Here is a 13,565-nt window from a genome sequence, read left to right on the forward strand (position 1 = left end):
CTTCATTAAAAAAAACAAAAAACAAAATAGATATACTTAATGTTTTAAAATAATATTTTCTACCTTTGTCAATATCTTTTTGGGCTGCGGAAGTATTCATTGTGGCTAAAAGGGAATGGTCACTTTGATGGTAGCCATGTTGACTGTTTCTAAAACCCTACAATATCCTTTTGTAAAACTGTGTTCTTATAAAAACGGATTTTCCCTAGCCACCAGACTCAAACGTTTATGCAAGCCTATTGCTGACTGGTGGCTGACGAGATGTAGCTGCAGATTTTTAGTAAGAACACATTCCCAAAACATAATTTCTGGCATAAAAAAGTATATCCAGTACATGGGCTTCACTGTTAGTACATACATAACATTACAATGCATGCAATGAGAACAAGACAAGGCCACACACAACACAAAGGAGACGTCCGTGCAGAATTACCGTAACTGTAATGGCGGTAATCCTCTGAAGAGAAGTAGCAGCAATAAGAAATAACATTGTGCTTAATATGACATCATACTGCATACATTATTGAGATTATTCTAAAACAATGCTTTAATAATTATGCAATAAATAATTTGGCAACCATGATAATTGTACCCAGGAAACATTCCAGTTTCCAACTGTGACACAAAAATATTCTTTAGAGCTTAATTCCAGCATTTCTTCCCTGGTGAATCAAAATAAAACCGCCTGTGTCACAAAATCAAATACTTACAATACTAATTAGAATTACAGCGTGCAGTAAATCCTGCATGTCCTTTGTAAATTATGTCATGCTAATGTCAATATATTTAAGACACAAAATATAGGCGAAAACTTTATGTTCGCTTATAGTGGATGGGATTTATCAAAACTGGGGCAGACAGAATGTGGAGCTTGTTCAGGTAAGCTACCAAAATGAAAGAAGGAAGCTGATTTGTTGTCATGCACAGCTGTTCCAGTTTTGATAAATTCCCCTCAGTGTATTTTATGTGAACTCATAGAGGAGAATTTACTAAGATTGCATCAGTGGTACATGGCAACCAAAAAATAAGATTCTAGCTTTCATTTTCAAGTTATAAGTTGCTTGGCTACGATGCACAGGTTCTCCAGTATTAGTAAATATCCCTCTTTACTAAATATCTTATATAGTATCTATATATATCTATATACACACACACACACACACACACACACACACACACACACACACACACATATATATATATATATATATATATATATATATATATATATATATATAGCTGTTATTACTATTTTACTTGCATGTGATTGGGTATTCTTTGTAAAGTGTAGCTTACCTAATTTATTAAGCTCTGAAGCAACTGCACTTGCAAAGTTTATCGTCAGTTTGCCTTTAGTAAATCAATCCCATTGTGTTTTTTTGTTTTTTTTAAGCGAAAACGTCTATGTGCAGTAATTCTATGTGCTGCAATGCATTGAGATGCGTTACAGTACATCAGAATGCGATGTACAAAAATGCATCTTTTTTCAGCTCATATGAAACACATATGTGAAAACTGAAGCCATAAGACATAGGACAAATTGCCCTGTTCTTGCATTGAACCTGCTTTGGACAATGCTGCCAAACGCAGCCTAACATTACTGGTGTAAAATCCAAAGATTTACATTGCCACCAGAACTGAAATAGATTTCTAACCCTTCCGATGGGGGCACATATTCCTGTGACAACTGTGTAACGCTTACTACACACATAATAATCTTGTTGTTCAATCTCCTTTATATCCACAAAAAACTCTGTAGTTCAAGGGCCTGCCAGATATAGATTGATTGGGTAGTTTAGGTAGGTCCTAATATTACATAGTATTGTAAAATGAAAGTTGATACAAAGTTGTACAAAGACTGTATGTACAGTCACATTGTAACATGGTGACCCTAAGGGGGGGGGGACTTTCCTCATGGAGACATTTCTTCCTTATGTGTCTACTCTACTGGGACACAGATAGTAAAACAAAAAAAATAGGTTTTTGCCATTCCCTACTCTATCCAAAAAAAAAGACACTTTTTAAATATTTTCATTGTTTACAGGTTGAGCAATAGGTTTTGTCTTTTTTTGTTTTGCAAATAATTTAAAAAGAGTGGCTGTCAATTTAAAACATTTAATCTAGCATTCTCCAGTGTCTCTAATAGTCCAAGAATATTGCCTTACCTGTAATGCTTCCTGAATATTTCCATTGTAATCTATAATTTCTGTTGCTCCTTGATCTCCCTTTTGTCCTGGAGGTCCCTAAAGGATACATGACAAATAATTTTAGGAGAATAAACATTTCAATTCCCTTTCATTGTGTAGTATAAGCGCTGTTTTTGCATCATCCTTTGCTCGCGTAAGGCTGGCTTTAGTATTATGGGGCACAGAGAGAGAAAAGAGCATGTAGGGTTTACGAGGAAACTGGGTAAAAAAATGGAAGCTGCCATTGGTGACTTGTTTTTCAAATTGGACAGACTGTCATGGTTATCTATGTTTATTATGTTTTTTTTTTTTTACTTAGCAATTAGCAAAGAAGTGTACAACCAGAGAAGTGTCAGGACAATAAGTAATTTTTTTTTTATCCATGTTGTGAAGTTTCCAAGCACAAAGCAGCAAGAGATTTCATATTAATGTAGCTAATGCCCCGTACACACGATCGGACTATCCGGTGGACTTGGGGCCCCCAGATACCGGCCCCCCACCCTATGTGAATGAGTATTAGGGTACCATGTACTCCTACCCAGAGCGGAGGAGTCCGGCGAGAAGACCCCCCAAGACGGAAGACCACCGGAGCTGTCCAATAAATTATTTTAAAAACATGTGTTGTTTTTTTATTTATACTTTTTTTTTACCAGGTGAATGGGTAGGGGTACATGGTACCCCAATACTCATTCACATAGGGTGGGGGGCTGGTATCTGGGGGCCCACTTATTAAAGGGGGCTCCCAGATTCTGATAAGCCCCCCACCCGCTGACCCCGACAACCAAAGGCCAGGGTTGTCGGGAAGAGGCCCTTGTCCTCAGCAACATGAGGACAAGGTGCTTTGGGGTGGGGGGGCCGCAGGGCCCCCCCATTCTCAAAGCACCCCCCATGTTGAGGGCACGTGGCCTGGTACAGCTCGGGGGGGGGGGGCGCCCAAAGTCCAAAGACTCGCTTGTCCCCACCCCCTTTCCTGACCGGCTGGGCTACGTGCTCGGATAAGGGTCTGATATGGACTTTGGGGGGACCCCACGCCGTTTTTTTCCGATGAATGCGGCGACATTGACTTTCTTCGCTAGTCCTGGCTACCTGGAGTCACGTTCAAAATGAACTGACTTTTCTCCGTGTTTGGGCAAGTCCGTTCATTTCAAAAGTCCGGCGGACTCCTGCCATAGTCCCGCAGATTGTCCGCTGGACCTAGTCCGCCGGAAAAGTCCGGTCGTGTGTGGGCAGGTCCGCTCGTTCGGAAAGTCCGGCGGATCTCCGCTACAAAGTCCGGCGGTTTGTCCGCCGGATAGTCCGATCGTGTGTATGCGGCGTAAGGTTAACTTTAAACCTAGTCTTATAAATGCCATCAGAGTGAATCCAAACACAATGTATTGCATCATATAATTCAAGCTTGCAAGAAACCAGGTAAACATTTTCCAGTGTTTATAATTATTAACACTTTGAAGAGGCACAAATAATCCTTGGCTTTGAACATAGTTGCTATTTTACCCCAAAGCTGTAAAAATTGCTTTATTTCTGCACCTTAGAATACATTTGTTATTAAATACGATAAATGAGAGCACTTACTCTAGGACCAATGGGGCCAGCATCACCTCTGCTTCCAGATTCCCCCTAAAGTGACATAAATATTGTTTTCCTAATTAATAGGATAGGAGTTACCCATTAAGTTATGCATTCCTTTTAAAACTATAGTACATACTGATGTACATAAAAAAACAACAAGTTATTAATTGAAAGTAAACATAAATGAACATACAAAACATACCAGTATAATCAGTATGGCACAGTTGTCTCTCTCAAACACTTACCCAATCCTCCTTTATTTTTCAACCCAGCCACTTAACTCTTACAGCTGAAGTTTAATCTGCTTATATTTTGCTTTCCCTGATTCATCCTTCCCCCCTTTATGTACATGCTAATGACATTTTTAACCACTTGGCGCCCAAGGTACGTCATATGACGGCCTCGACTTTCCGGGGTTATATCTCAATGATGCCTGAGGCTACAGACAGCCGTTCCACCGCTTGATTGTTCTTACGGGCGGTGGGAGGGGGCGTCCCACCGCCCTCCAGTGCTTCGATCGGTGAGTCAGACACAGGATCTGCCGGCCCCCGGATGGTGATCATAGAGATTTCCAGCGGACCAGATGGTCACCGGAGTCTCTATGATTGTTCAGAGGGCGGCCTCTGCATTCAAATAATGGCGCCACCTCGGCTGGGAAGCCGTGATCTTTTTTTTTTTTTTTTTATGTTAGGCTTCCCAGCCTAGAGATGAGATGTGGGGTCTTATTGACCCCATATCTCACTGTAAATAGGTCCGATCATGCCATATTCCTATTACAAGGGATGTTTCCATTCCTTGTAATAGGAATAAAAGTAATCAATTTTTTTTTTTAAAGTGTCAAACTAAAAAAATAAAAGTAAAATTAACAATTGAGCTTGTACGCAGAAGCGAACGCATACGTAAGTCCCGCCCACATATGAAAACGGTGTTCAAACCACACATGTGAGGTATCGCCGCGAACATTAGAGCGAGAGCAATAATTCTAGCCCTAGACCTCCTTTGTAACTCAAAACATGTAACCAATAAAAAAATTAAAGCGTCGGCTATGGGGATTTTTAATTACCAAAATTTGGCACCATTCCACAAGCGAGTGAAATTTTGAAGCGTGACATGTTGGGTATCTATTTACTCGGCGTATTGTCATCTTTCACATTATGCAAAAAAATTGGTCTAACTTTACTGTTTTTTGTTTTTTTTAAAGCATAAAACTGTTTTTTTTTCTGAAAAAAACGTATTCGAAAAATTGCTGCGCAAATACCGTGCGAGATAAAAAGACCACCAATGTATTCTCTAGGGTCTTTGCTAAAAAAAAACATATATAATGTTTGGGGGTTCTATGTAATCTTCTAGCAAATAAATTATGAATTTTACATGTAGGAGAGAAATGTCAGAATTGGCCTGGATGCGAAGTGATTAAATAAAACGTTTTGATTTCCATTAAATGCTTCATTTTAGGCACAGCGATGTAATCACTGGGTCTTTGTGCTCCTCTATGCAATGCAGGCAGAGCTCTATCTGATCTTCTGGAGTTCCAATGCTCAGCATGTGAAGTTCACAGTGTGCAGTGAATTCAAAGTAAGCATTTTCAGTACAGGAGAGGAGTCTGTACAATTGTGTAACACTAAAGGTAAGCGGATTGAACAAAAAAAACAAAACAACTGACCTGATTCCCCCATCCACACATTCGGGGTGTTTATAAGGGAATCCTCCCTGCTGTGTCATTGTATTCTGACAGTGGGGAGAATTCCCCACCATCAGAATACAAAGATTAGTGCTGCAGGCTATCCAGAGGAAATTTTCCAGCAGGGTAGTTGTACAGATGCTGATCAGTAGATCAACTTATATACAAGTACAGTACCCATACTGTACATGGCTTGAAATTCTGCCTGCCCCTCCTCAACTGGGTGAATTTCAATCTATCTATGGACATTTTCTTTCACTTTACCTGTCTCAAACAGACTATTTGCATAAATAATTTATTCTGTCATTGTCTGGACATATGGAGTACAGCTTTAATGTATGTGAACACCTCCTGGTTAAAGTGGTATTAAAGGTTCGGCTTTAAAAAAAAAAAAACATGCTATACTGGGTTTGCACAGAGCAGCCCTGATCCTCTTTTTCTCGGGTCCCCCACTGGTGTTTCTGGATCCTCTCTCTTGACCTTTGCCCCCAATAACAAGACACTTGCTATTGGGGCCCTGGTACATCCATAAGACACATAGAGCCTTGGCTCGGCCCTGTCCCCTGCTCTGCCCCCTGCTAGCCCCCCCGCTCACTAGCTGTGATTGACAGCAGTGGGAGTCAATGACTTCCACTGCTATTTTAGCCAATTAAAAGAGGGAGTCCCGGGACAGCCGAAGCTCTCGTGCACATCGCTAGATCAAGAGGAAGCTCAGGTAAGTATTAAGGGAGCTGCTGCACACAGGTTTTTCACCTTCATGCATAGATTGCATGAAGGTAAAAAACCTTCAGCCTTTATAACCACTCTAAATGCAATACCCCACTCCCTTCTACTACCTCCCAAACAAATGATTTATAACAGTCACATTTCATATAAATGCAGATCTGTAAATGCTGTCAGATCTATACGAATACACCTCACATCAAAAAGTCTTTATAACTAGTGTACACACCCCGTCATGGCTTTAGCAGCTGTCTGTGCTGCATAAATGTTTTCTATCAGTCCTTGGATCTCATAATCCCAGGAACAGCTGACAGTCAGCGGATGCAGTAACAATGTAAAGTTCCATTGAAATGACTAAAGTCATTTGTAAAACCTTTGGTTTGGTCTTATGTGCCACTTGCTGCAACAACACTGTAAGTTAATGTATAGCCTGACTTGTGGAGAAAGAAGACAATTAAGGACTGGGCAACAGCTGGGATAAAAGACTAAGCTTGTTTTAGACAAGATAGTTAGACACGGTTATACATTTTTACACACCGCAATGTAACATAAAACAGAGCCTTTCCCTTTGTACTCATGAAAAATGAATACATATCTGTAAACTATTTCATTTGCCAAGACCTGTGTCATATTGTTTATCCAGTCTTGTGATTCACACAACTCATTTAGGCCTCATGCATATGGATGTTTATCAGTTTACAAGTCATTAAGCATAAAATCCCTGTCTCTTTCCTGCAAACGAAGAACTACATGTGACACGTACAGCTGATAATACAAGTGAATAGCAGTAGGTGGCCATACTGGTGTAAACAAGATAGCTTATGCATTAGGGGTTATCCACGTGTATAGCCTGTTTCCCCAACACACTTTCGTATTTGGGGAAATGCAGCATGCAGAAGCAATTGACATTTACACGAATATGGCCATGTGCAGCCATTCACTTGTATTGGTGGCTATATGCATCATGTGCAGCTCCCCAGGCACAGGAAAGTGCTGAGGATTCAAAGCTTGTGGACTTGTAAGCTGAAAAGCAGCTGTGTGCATAAGGCCTTATATTGCATGGCTTGAAGGTTGACACCATGATTTGCTTTGAAGTTTTCTGCATCAATTGCCTGATCAAAATACTATATAGTACAGCATGAGCTTACTGGGGTCCTCCCTTAGTGCCCCGCTACACTAATTTGCCATATCACCACCCATGTAAAACCTGTCAGACTGATAGAATTGTACAATACAATAAAACCTAAAGTGGAGACATCTGAGTTTGTTATATGTATTTGTTTTTTTTATGGAATTTAAAGAACAGTTAGAATAACTGTATAAATCATGGTATTTTATTGTTGCCAGAAATAAAGTTGAACTCCAGAGATGATACATTTTTGCATACATTGGACCAGCTGGGGACAATGTAAGTATGCATATGTTATACCTGAATGGCCTCTGTAGAAGCTGTAAATCACTGAAGCAGCTCAAGCTCAAGAGTGATGACTGTGATCTTCTAGTTGCCGTGCCATAAAGCTGCCCTTCTGCATATTAACCTTGGGGCCTTGCTCACTTGGCATGGCCATCATTCAGAGAACATCTTGCAATTCTCTCAGTGAATGTTAAGCATTCTCTAATTGGCTAAGGTGGAGAATACAGATGGTGACATCACAAGTCAAAGAATGTTTGGCATTCTTTGAGAAAAATCTGCATTCTTTGAGAAAAATACAAGGCATTATCTAAATGGCGGCCATGCCACTTAAGTGACCTTCTGCTGTTACCATCGGTCTTCCAGCACAGGACCTGGAAGACTGATGCTACCACCATAGTACCTTGGGCTAATACAGTGATTTAAATAATTTACAGAGGATAATCAGGTAGGACACATGCATGCTTACATTGTGCCAAGCTGGCAAAGAATGGCAAATATATCAGCTCTGTAATTTCCCTTTAACTCTGACAGTTGTAGGTTCAGTGCCCTTAGTGCTGGAATAAATTGATGCTAGGGTGGTACAACACAGAATGTGTGCAGAGGGTGTCCGACTGGTAAGACAAGCAAATAATTAGGGTGATAGTTTTAATTTTGAGAGTTAACTATGTTAGCAGTTACACTGGAGCCAGGCTTAGGGTAGGGGGTTAGGAGGTTGTGTTTAGGTAAATGTTTAATATATATCTAAAGCCCTTAGGGCCTCTCTTCAGGTATATTAACAGATACGATTTTTTTTTTTATATCTCTAAATAGCCACTAAAAGATAGCCCACTGACAGTGCATTTTGCCTTCACTACACGCCTACAACCTTCTGGCACACATCACAGGTCCCAGAAGGTTGCAGGACCATTCAAAAAGTGAAGGAGTCACAGCCAGCTGCCCACAGTAACCATGCCGGCATCGGGGACCTGAAGACTGGCGAAGAACCAGTTCAGGGCTTGGACCCCTGGTCAGGTGACTATCATTTTATTAAAATTCAGCAGCTACAGTATTTGTAGCTGCTGACTTTTTTTATTTATTCTTTCAAACAGGGTGAAGAACCTTTTTATGGTTTGAAGAAGGGATATGATTAGGCATTAAGGATTAGGTTAATTTTTAAGGTACTTTTAAGGTATATGTTAAGCACTAAGACAAGGGGAGCAATGAGCGTTAGAGATAGGTAATAGTATGGGGAATGAGTTTTTAATGTAAAATTCTCTATATTCTTGGAGCTGAAAACACTGTGCCCAAATGTGTCATGCACTGGAAAGTGATGTGCCAATGATTCATCAATGATTAATCTCTTTTTTTAATTTTATTATTTCTTTATTATTTTGCCAGTATACCAACACCAAAATCTCAAATATTACTAACATTTTTAAAATTTCTTGTCTCACAATCCCCTCCCCCCCTTCTACCTCTCCTCATTTATTTTTGAGCATTCACACCATAAATGGGCCATGGTTCCACCAATTGACATTCTCGCCAACAAAATTGTGTTTTTCCTCATTGATATTAATGCGCTTTATCTGGTGTTATGTACCATCTTGCTAGACATTTATAATTCATTTCTACAGTATTTATATCTACTGCTGAGCTTTGTACCATTCTCAAAATGTTTCCTAATTGCTAATGAGTAATCTCTTTTAACTTGTAATTCCAGTTATCTTCAGTAACCTGAACGTCACACTTTTCACATGCTAGCTGCAGAGTTGCTGAAGACTCTTCAGTTACTTTAATGGACATATTCGCATGTATATCATCCACAGCCCACCTTAAGTATTACCTTCAAATGTAGCCCATGCGTTTGGGCAAATGCAGGCAGGTACAATTGTCATGTCTTTATATAGACCCTTATTTGTCATTTTAGCAAAGTCAAATGGTTCTTACAGTTTCATTAAATAATGTGCATAAATTACTTGTATTAATTTGTGTTTTGGAAACCCTGTTAAGTGTTATAAATATTTCATATGAACACTAAATATTAACTGCATTTTTTTTTTACTATGCTTTCCTGAAAGATAACCCCCACCATCTATGAATTTACAAAATGATTTTACATCCGTATTTTAAAATTTTACCACTAGATGGAGCCACAATATTAGAGGAAGTTAAGCATGCACATACTGTACAGGGGATTAAATGGAAATTTGCAGATCTGTGCATAAGAAGTATTCAATATAAGCAGCTAGTAAAGGTGTACCAACTAAACACTGACCTTGGACCCCTTCGGGCCTCTAGAGCCAGATTCACCTGGTTCTCCCTGAAATAGGTAGAATTCAGAAAAGAAAAATGAGAGCAAGTATTAATTTAAAGTGAGCAGCCAGAGAATATGACAAGGCAGTAGATCATACTTTCCATACCTTTTCTGTTTTTACAGGCAACATGCTTGAAAGTGGAAAAGGGTTAATATCATGAAACATTCATATTAATAATACACAGTGTCATGCAAGTCACATATACAGTGACTTTCCACATCCACTTATACATTAAAGATGCAAGAACAGTTCAGGGGTTAACGATGTCCAGTTTGGGTGACGCCACCCAGTGAACTATAGTTTCAATAAAATTTAACAGCCTTGGTAAGTTTTAATTACCCTTTGTTTCCTCGTCTCAGCTTAATGTCACATTTTGACCTTTTTATTCTACAATACTTCTGTAATTACAGATTTTACAGTCCAGCACTCATACTGACAGTAAGATAGATGGACAGGAAAATAGACAGAAAGATAGGATAACTCTGGGTTATATTTACAGTCAACCAAAACACGCTTATTAACTAATGAAGGACATATTTAATTAAATTCCAGCTTTCTCAATTCCAAATACACCCCAGTGCCTCTCTTGCTACAAAATTTTAAATGGTCGTATTTAATAACATGGCAGACTGAGGAAGATTATTAAGTAAACTAAGGCAACCAATCAGAAGTTAGCTGTTATTAGCTTGCCAACTCTGTGTTGCTCAAAGCTGATTTCTCTTTGGTTCTGCAAAAAGAAAAAAAAAAACTATAAAGGCAATAGCTTAATAATGCATAGTAATGTCAAACTTTAAGTGAAAAATGCAGATACAAGTGTTAAAAATGTGAGCAATAAACATGGTAGGGAAAGTTGGCAGGTGAGCTTACTAATGAGACAGACTGGGGAGCAAGCATGAAAAACAAAGGTTTTACTTATAAAGCTAAATAAGGACTTTCATGCCAAAAAGTGGTTATTTGCATCAAAAATTGCAGAATGTGAATAATTTACCTGTTTTGACACATTATTAAGCCATTACAAATAAAGACAGTTTGTGTTTATTATATTGCACCCCAGTCTGCTTCACTAATTATCCTAAGTGAGTGTATATTCACCAATTTCATTATTTATCACTATGCATTGTGTCTAGTTATGGTTGCATTTCAAGAAGGCCTGCCATGGCAAGGCTGCAAATGGATATATCTTTTTATTCTTAAGGCAACTGTGTTACCAATAAGTCTTTTAGAATTTGTACTTCAGGATTCACTTCAGATACTTTGCCAGAGACTTAATAAATGTATCGAAAGTATAGAAGTTGCTACTTGGCATTTGGTACATTAGCAAGGCTTTGTACTTTAAAATTATTACAGCTGATCTGTTCCCAAGCTAAAAATGTTCTATTTGATTTTCAGATGGTGAAACATACTGTAAATTGTGTGCCTGATCATTAATCTGCAGGGTGTTAGCATAGAATGCAATTATTGTACAGCTCTTGGCCATTCTATGCAGCAGCACCTGTGACTGTAATCAGTGCGGCCACCAGCACGCCCTCCTTCCTCCATTCCAGGCTCTTCAGCACACTCCAAATCATTGAATAGGCACTGTAAAGCACTTTATTGTATAGAGGTGGGACAATACTGATTTGGAGTGTGCAGATGAGCTGGGGGCACTGATTAGTCACAGGCCCTGTTGCATACAGCGGCCAACAGCTACATCAGGCAAGGCAATGAGGAACAAGAGCTGCTATACCTTGCTAAAGACTTGCATATTAATGATCAGGGCTGGCTTTTTGAAAAGCCAGTGCTGGCTGGGCCTAGTTGGCAGAGCACATAGGAGCAGTGCACAGCCACCCACATATGATATTGCTGACTATTAGTACCACATTCTCATATAAAATTAACGGTTCATGACTACCACCATGCCCTCAGTGCAAACTGGCTGGGTCACCATTCCTGCTGGCCCTGAAAAGATTATAATATGTATATATATATATATATATATATATATATATATATATATATATATATATATATATATATATATACATCATGTAGCTAATATGTTTGATCTTGTAATACAAAAGCCTGCCATATATGGATTGAAATTTGGCCGGTTCAGCTGGGACCAGACATATTTTTATAAGTGTGTGGCTCTCCCTGTTCGACAGAAGTAGATCATTAGATCAACTTCTATCAAACAGACACACTGATTTGTTGATCAGCAACTGCTGTCAATCAGCAGCAGCCACTGATCGGTGGATTCTGATAGCAGTGGGAGCCACTGTCAGAATACAATGTCCCAGCAGGGGGGACATTCTTTATTCACTTTGCTTGTGTGATTGTAGGAATATGTTCGTTTTTTGTTTTTTTTTCCCCACTGGGTGAACGAAAAAAAAGAAAAACAACCTACTATGCCCATCTTGGGCTAGGAGGGAGCAGCACAAGACAATTTGCCTGGGGGGGGCACGAATTATAAATGTGGCCCTAGCAATGATCAGGCACACAATGAATGGTATGTTTGGACATGTACAGTGGGGGATATATGTATTTGATCCCCTATGGATTTTGTAAGTTTGCCTACTTACAATGAAATAGAGGGTCAATCATTTTTATCATAGGTGTATTTTAAATGATAGAGGCAGAATATCAACCAAAAATATCAACCGAAAACACATAAAACAAATGCAATAAATTAAGTTTCAGTTCAGTGAGTAAATTAAGTATTTGATCCCCAAGCAAAACATGACTTAGTACTTGTTGGACAAACCTTTGTTGGCAAGCAAAGAGGTAAGACATTTCTTTCAGTTGGTGACCAGGTTTGCACACATCTCAGAAGGGATTTTGGTCCACTCTTCTTTACAGATCTTCTCTAAATCTTCTTGGCTGTCAACTCGAACTTGGCAACTTGAAGTTTCAGCCCTCTCCATAAATTTTCTACAGGATCCGGAGACTGATGACTAAGCCACTTCATGACCTTAATGCGCTTCTTCTTGAGCCACTCCTTTGTTGCCTTGGTGATATGTTTTGGGTCATTGTCATGCTGAAAGGCCCATTCACAACCTATATTCAGTGTTCTGGCTGGGGGAAGAAGGTTCTCATCCAAGATTTTACAATACATGGCCCCGTCTATTGACTCCTAAATGCGGCAAAGTCAGTCTGTACATTTAGCAGAGAAACAGCCCCAAAAGCATAATGTTTCCACCCCCTGTGCTTGACTGTAGGGATGGTGTACTTAGGGTCATAGTCACCATTTTTCTTCCTCCAAACACCGCTAGTCCTCTTCCTTCACTGGCATGTACAGTCATGCCAATGACCATCTAAATAATTCAGAGAAGGATTGGGAGAAAGTGTTGTGGTCACATGAGACCAAAATTAAGGTCTTTCGCGTTAACTCGACTCGCCGTGTTTGAAGGAAGAATAATGCTGACTTTAAACCTAAGAACACCATCCCTACAGTCCAGCACAGAGGTGGAAACATGATGCTTTGGGGCTGTTTCTCTGCTAAAGGTACAGGCCAACTTTTCTGCATTGGGAGCCCAATGGATGGGGCCATGTATTGTAAAATATTGTATGAGAACCTTCTTCCCTCAGCCAGACCACTGAAGATGGGTCGTGGATGGGTCTTCCAGCATGACAATGACCCAAAATATAGCGCCAAGGCAAAAAAGGAGTGGCTCAAGAAGGAGTACATTAAGGTTACGGAGTGGCCAAGCCGGTCTCCA

The 13,565-nt window shown here is 39.6% G+C and overlaps 1 protein-coding gene across 1 annotated transcript in view; it reads right to left on the reverse strand.

Moving 5' to 3' along the window:
* Positions 1-13,565, reverse strand: part of COL25A1 (collagen type XXV alpha 1 chain) — a 586,562-nt gene that overhangs the window by 56,425 nt on the left and 516,572 nt on the right. Inside the window, exons 21-24 of the mRNA XM_077476703.1 lie at positions 9,828-9,872; positions 3,759-3,803; positions 2,166-2,243; positions 434-457 (exon numbers count right to left, since the gene is read on the reverse strand). Of these exons, the coding sequence (XP_077332829.1) occupies positions 434-457; positions 2,166-2,243; positions 3,759-3,803; positions 9,828-9,872 (192 nt within the window). The remainder of the gene's footprint in view (positions 1-433; positions 458-2,165; positions 2,244-3,758; positions 3,804-9,827; positions 9,873-13,565) is intronic.

Source organism: Lithobates pipiens, unplaced genomic scaffold (genome assembly GCF_037356315.1).
Source record: "Lithobates pipiens isolate NorthernLeopardFrog02 unplaced genomic scaffold, aLitPip1_a1.2 Scaffold_13, whole genome shotgun sequence".
NCBI lineage: Eukaryota > Metazoa > Chordata > Amphibia > Anura > Ranidae > Lithobates > Lithobates pipiens.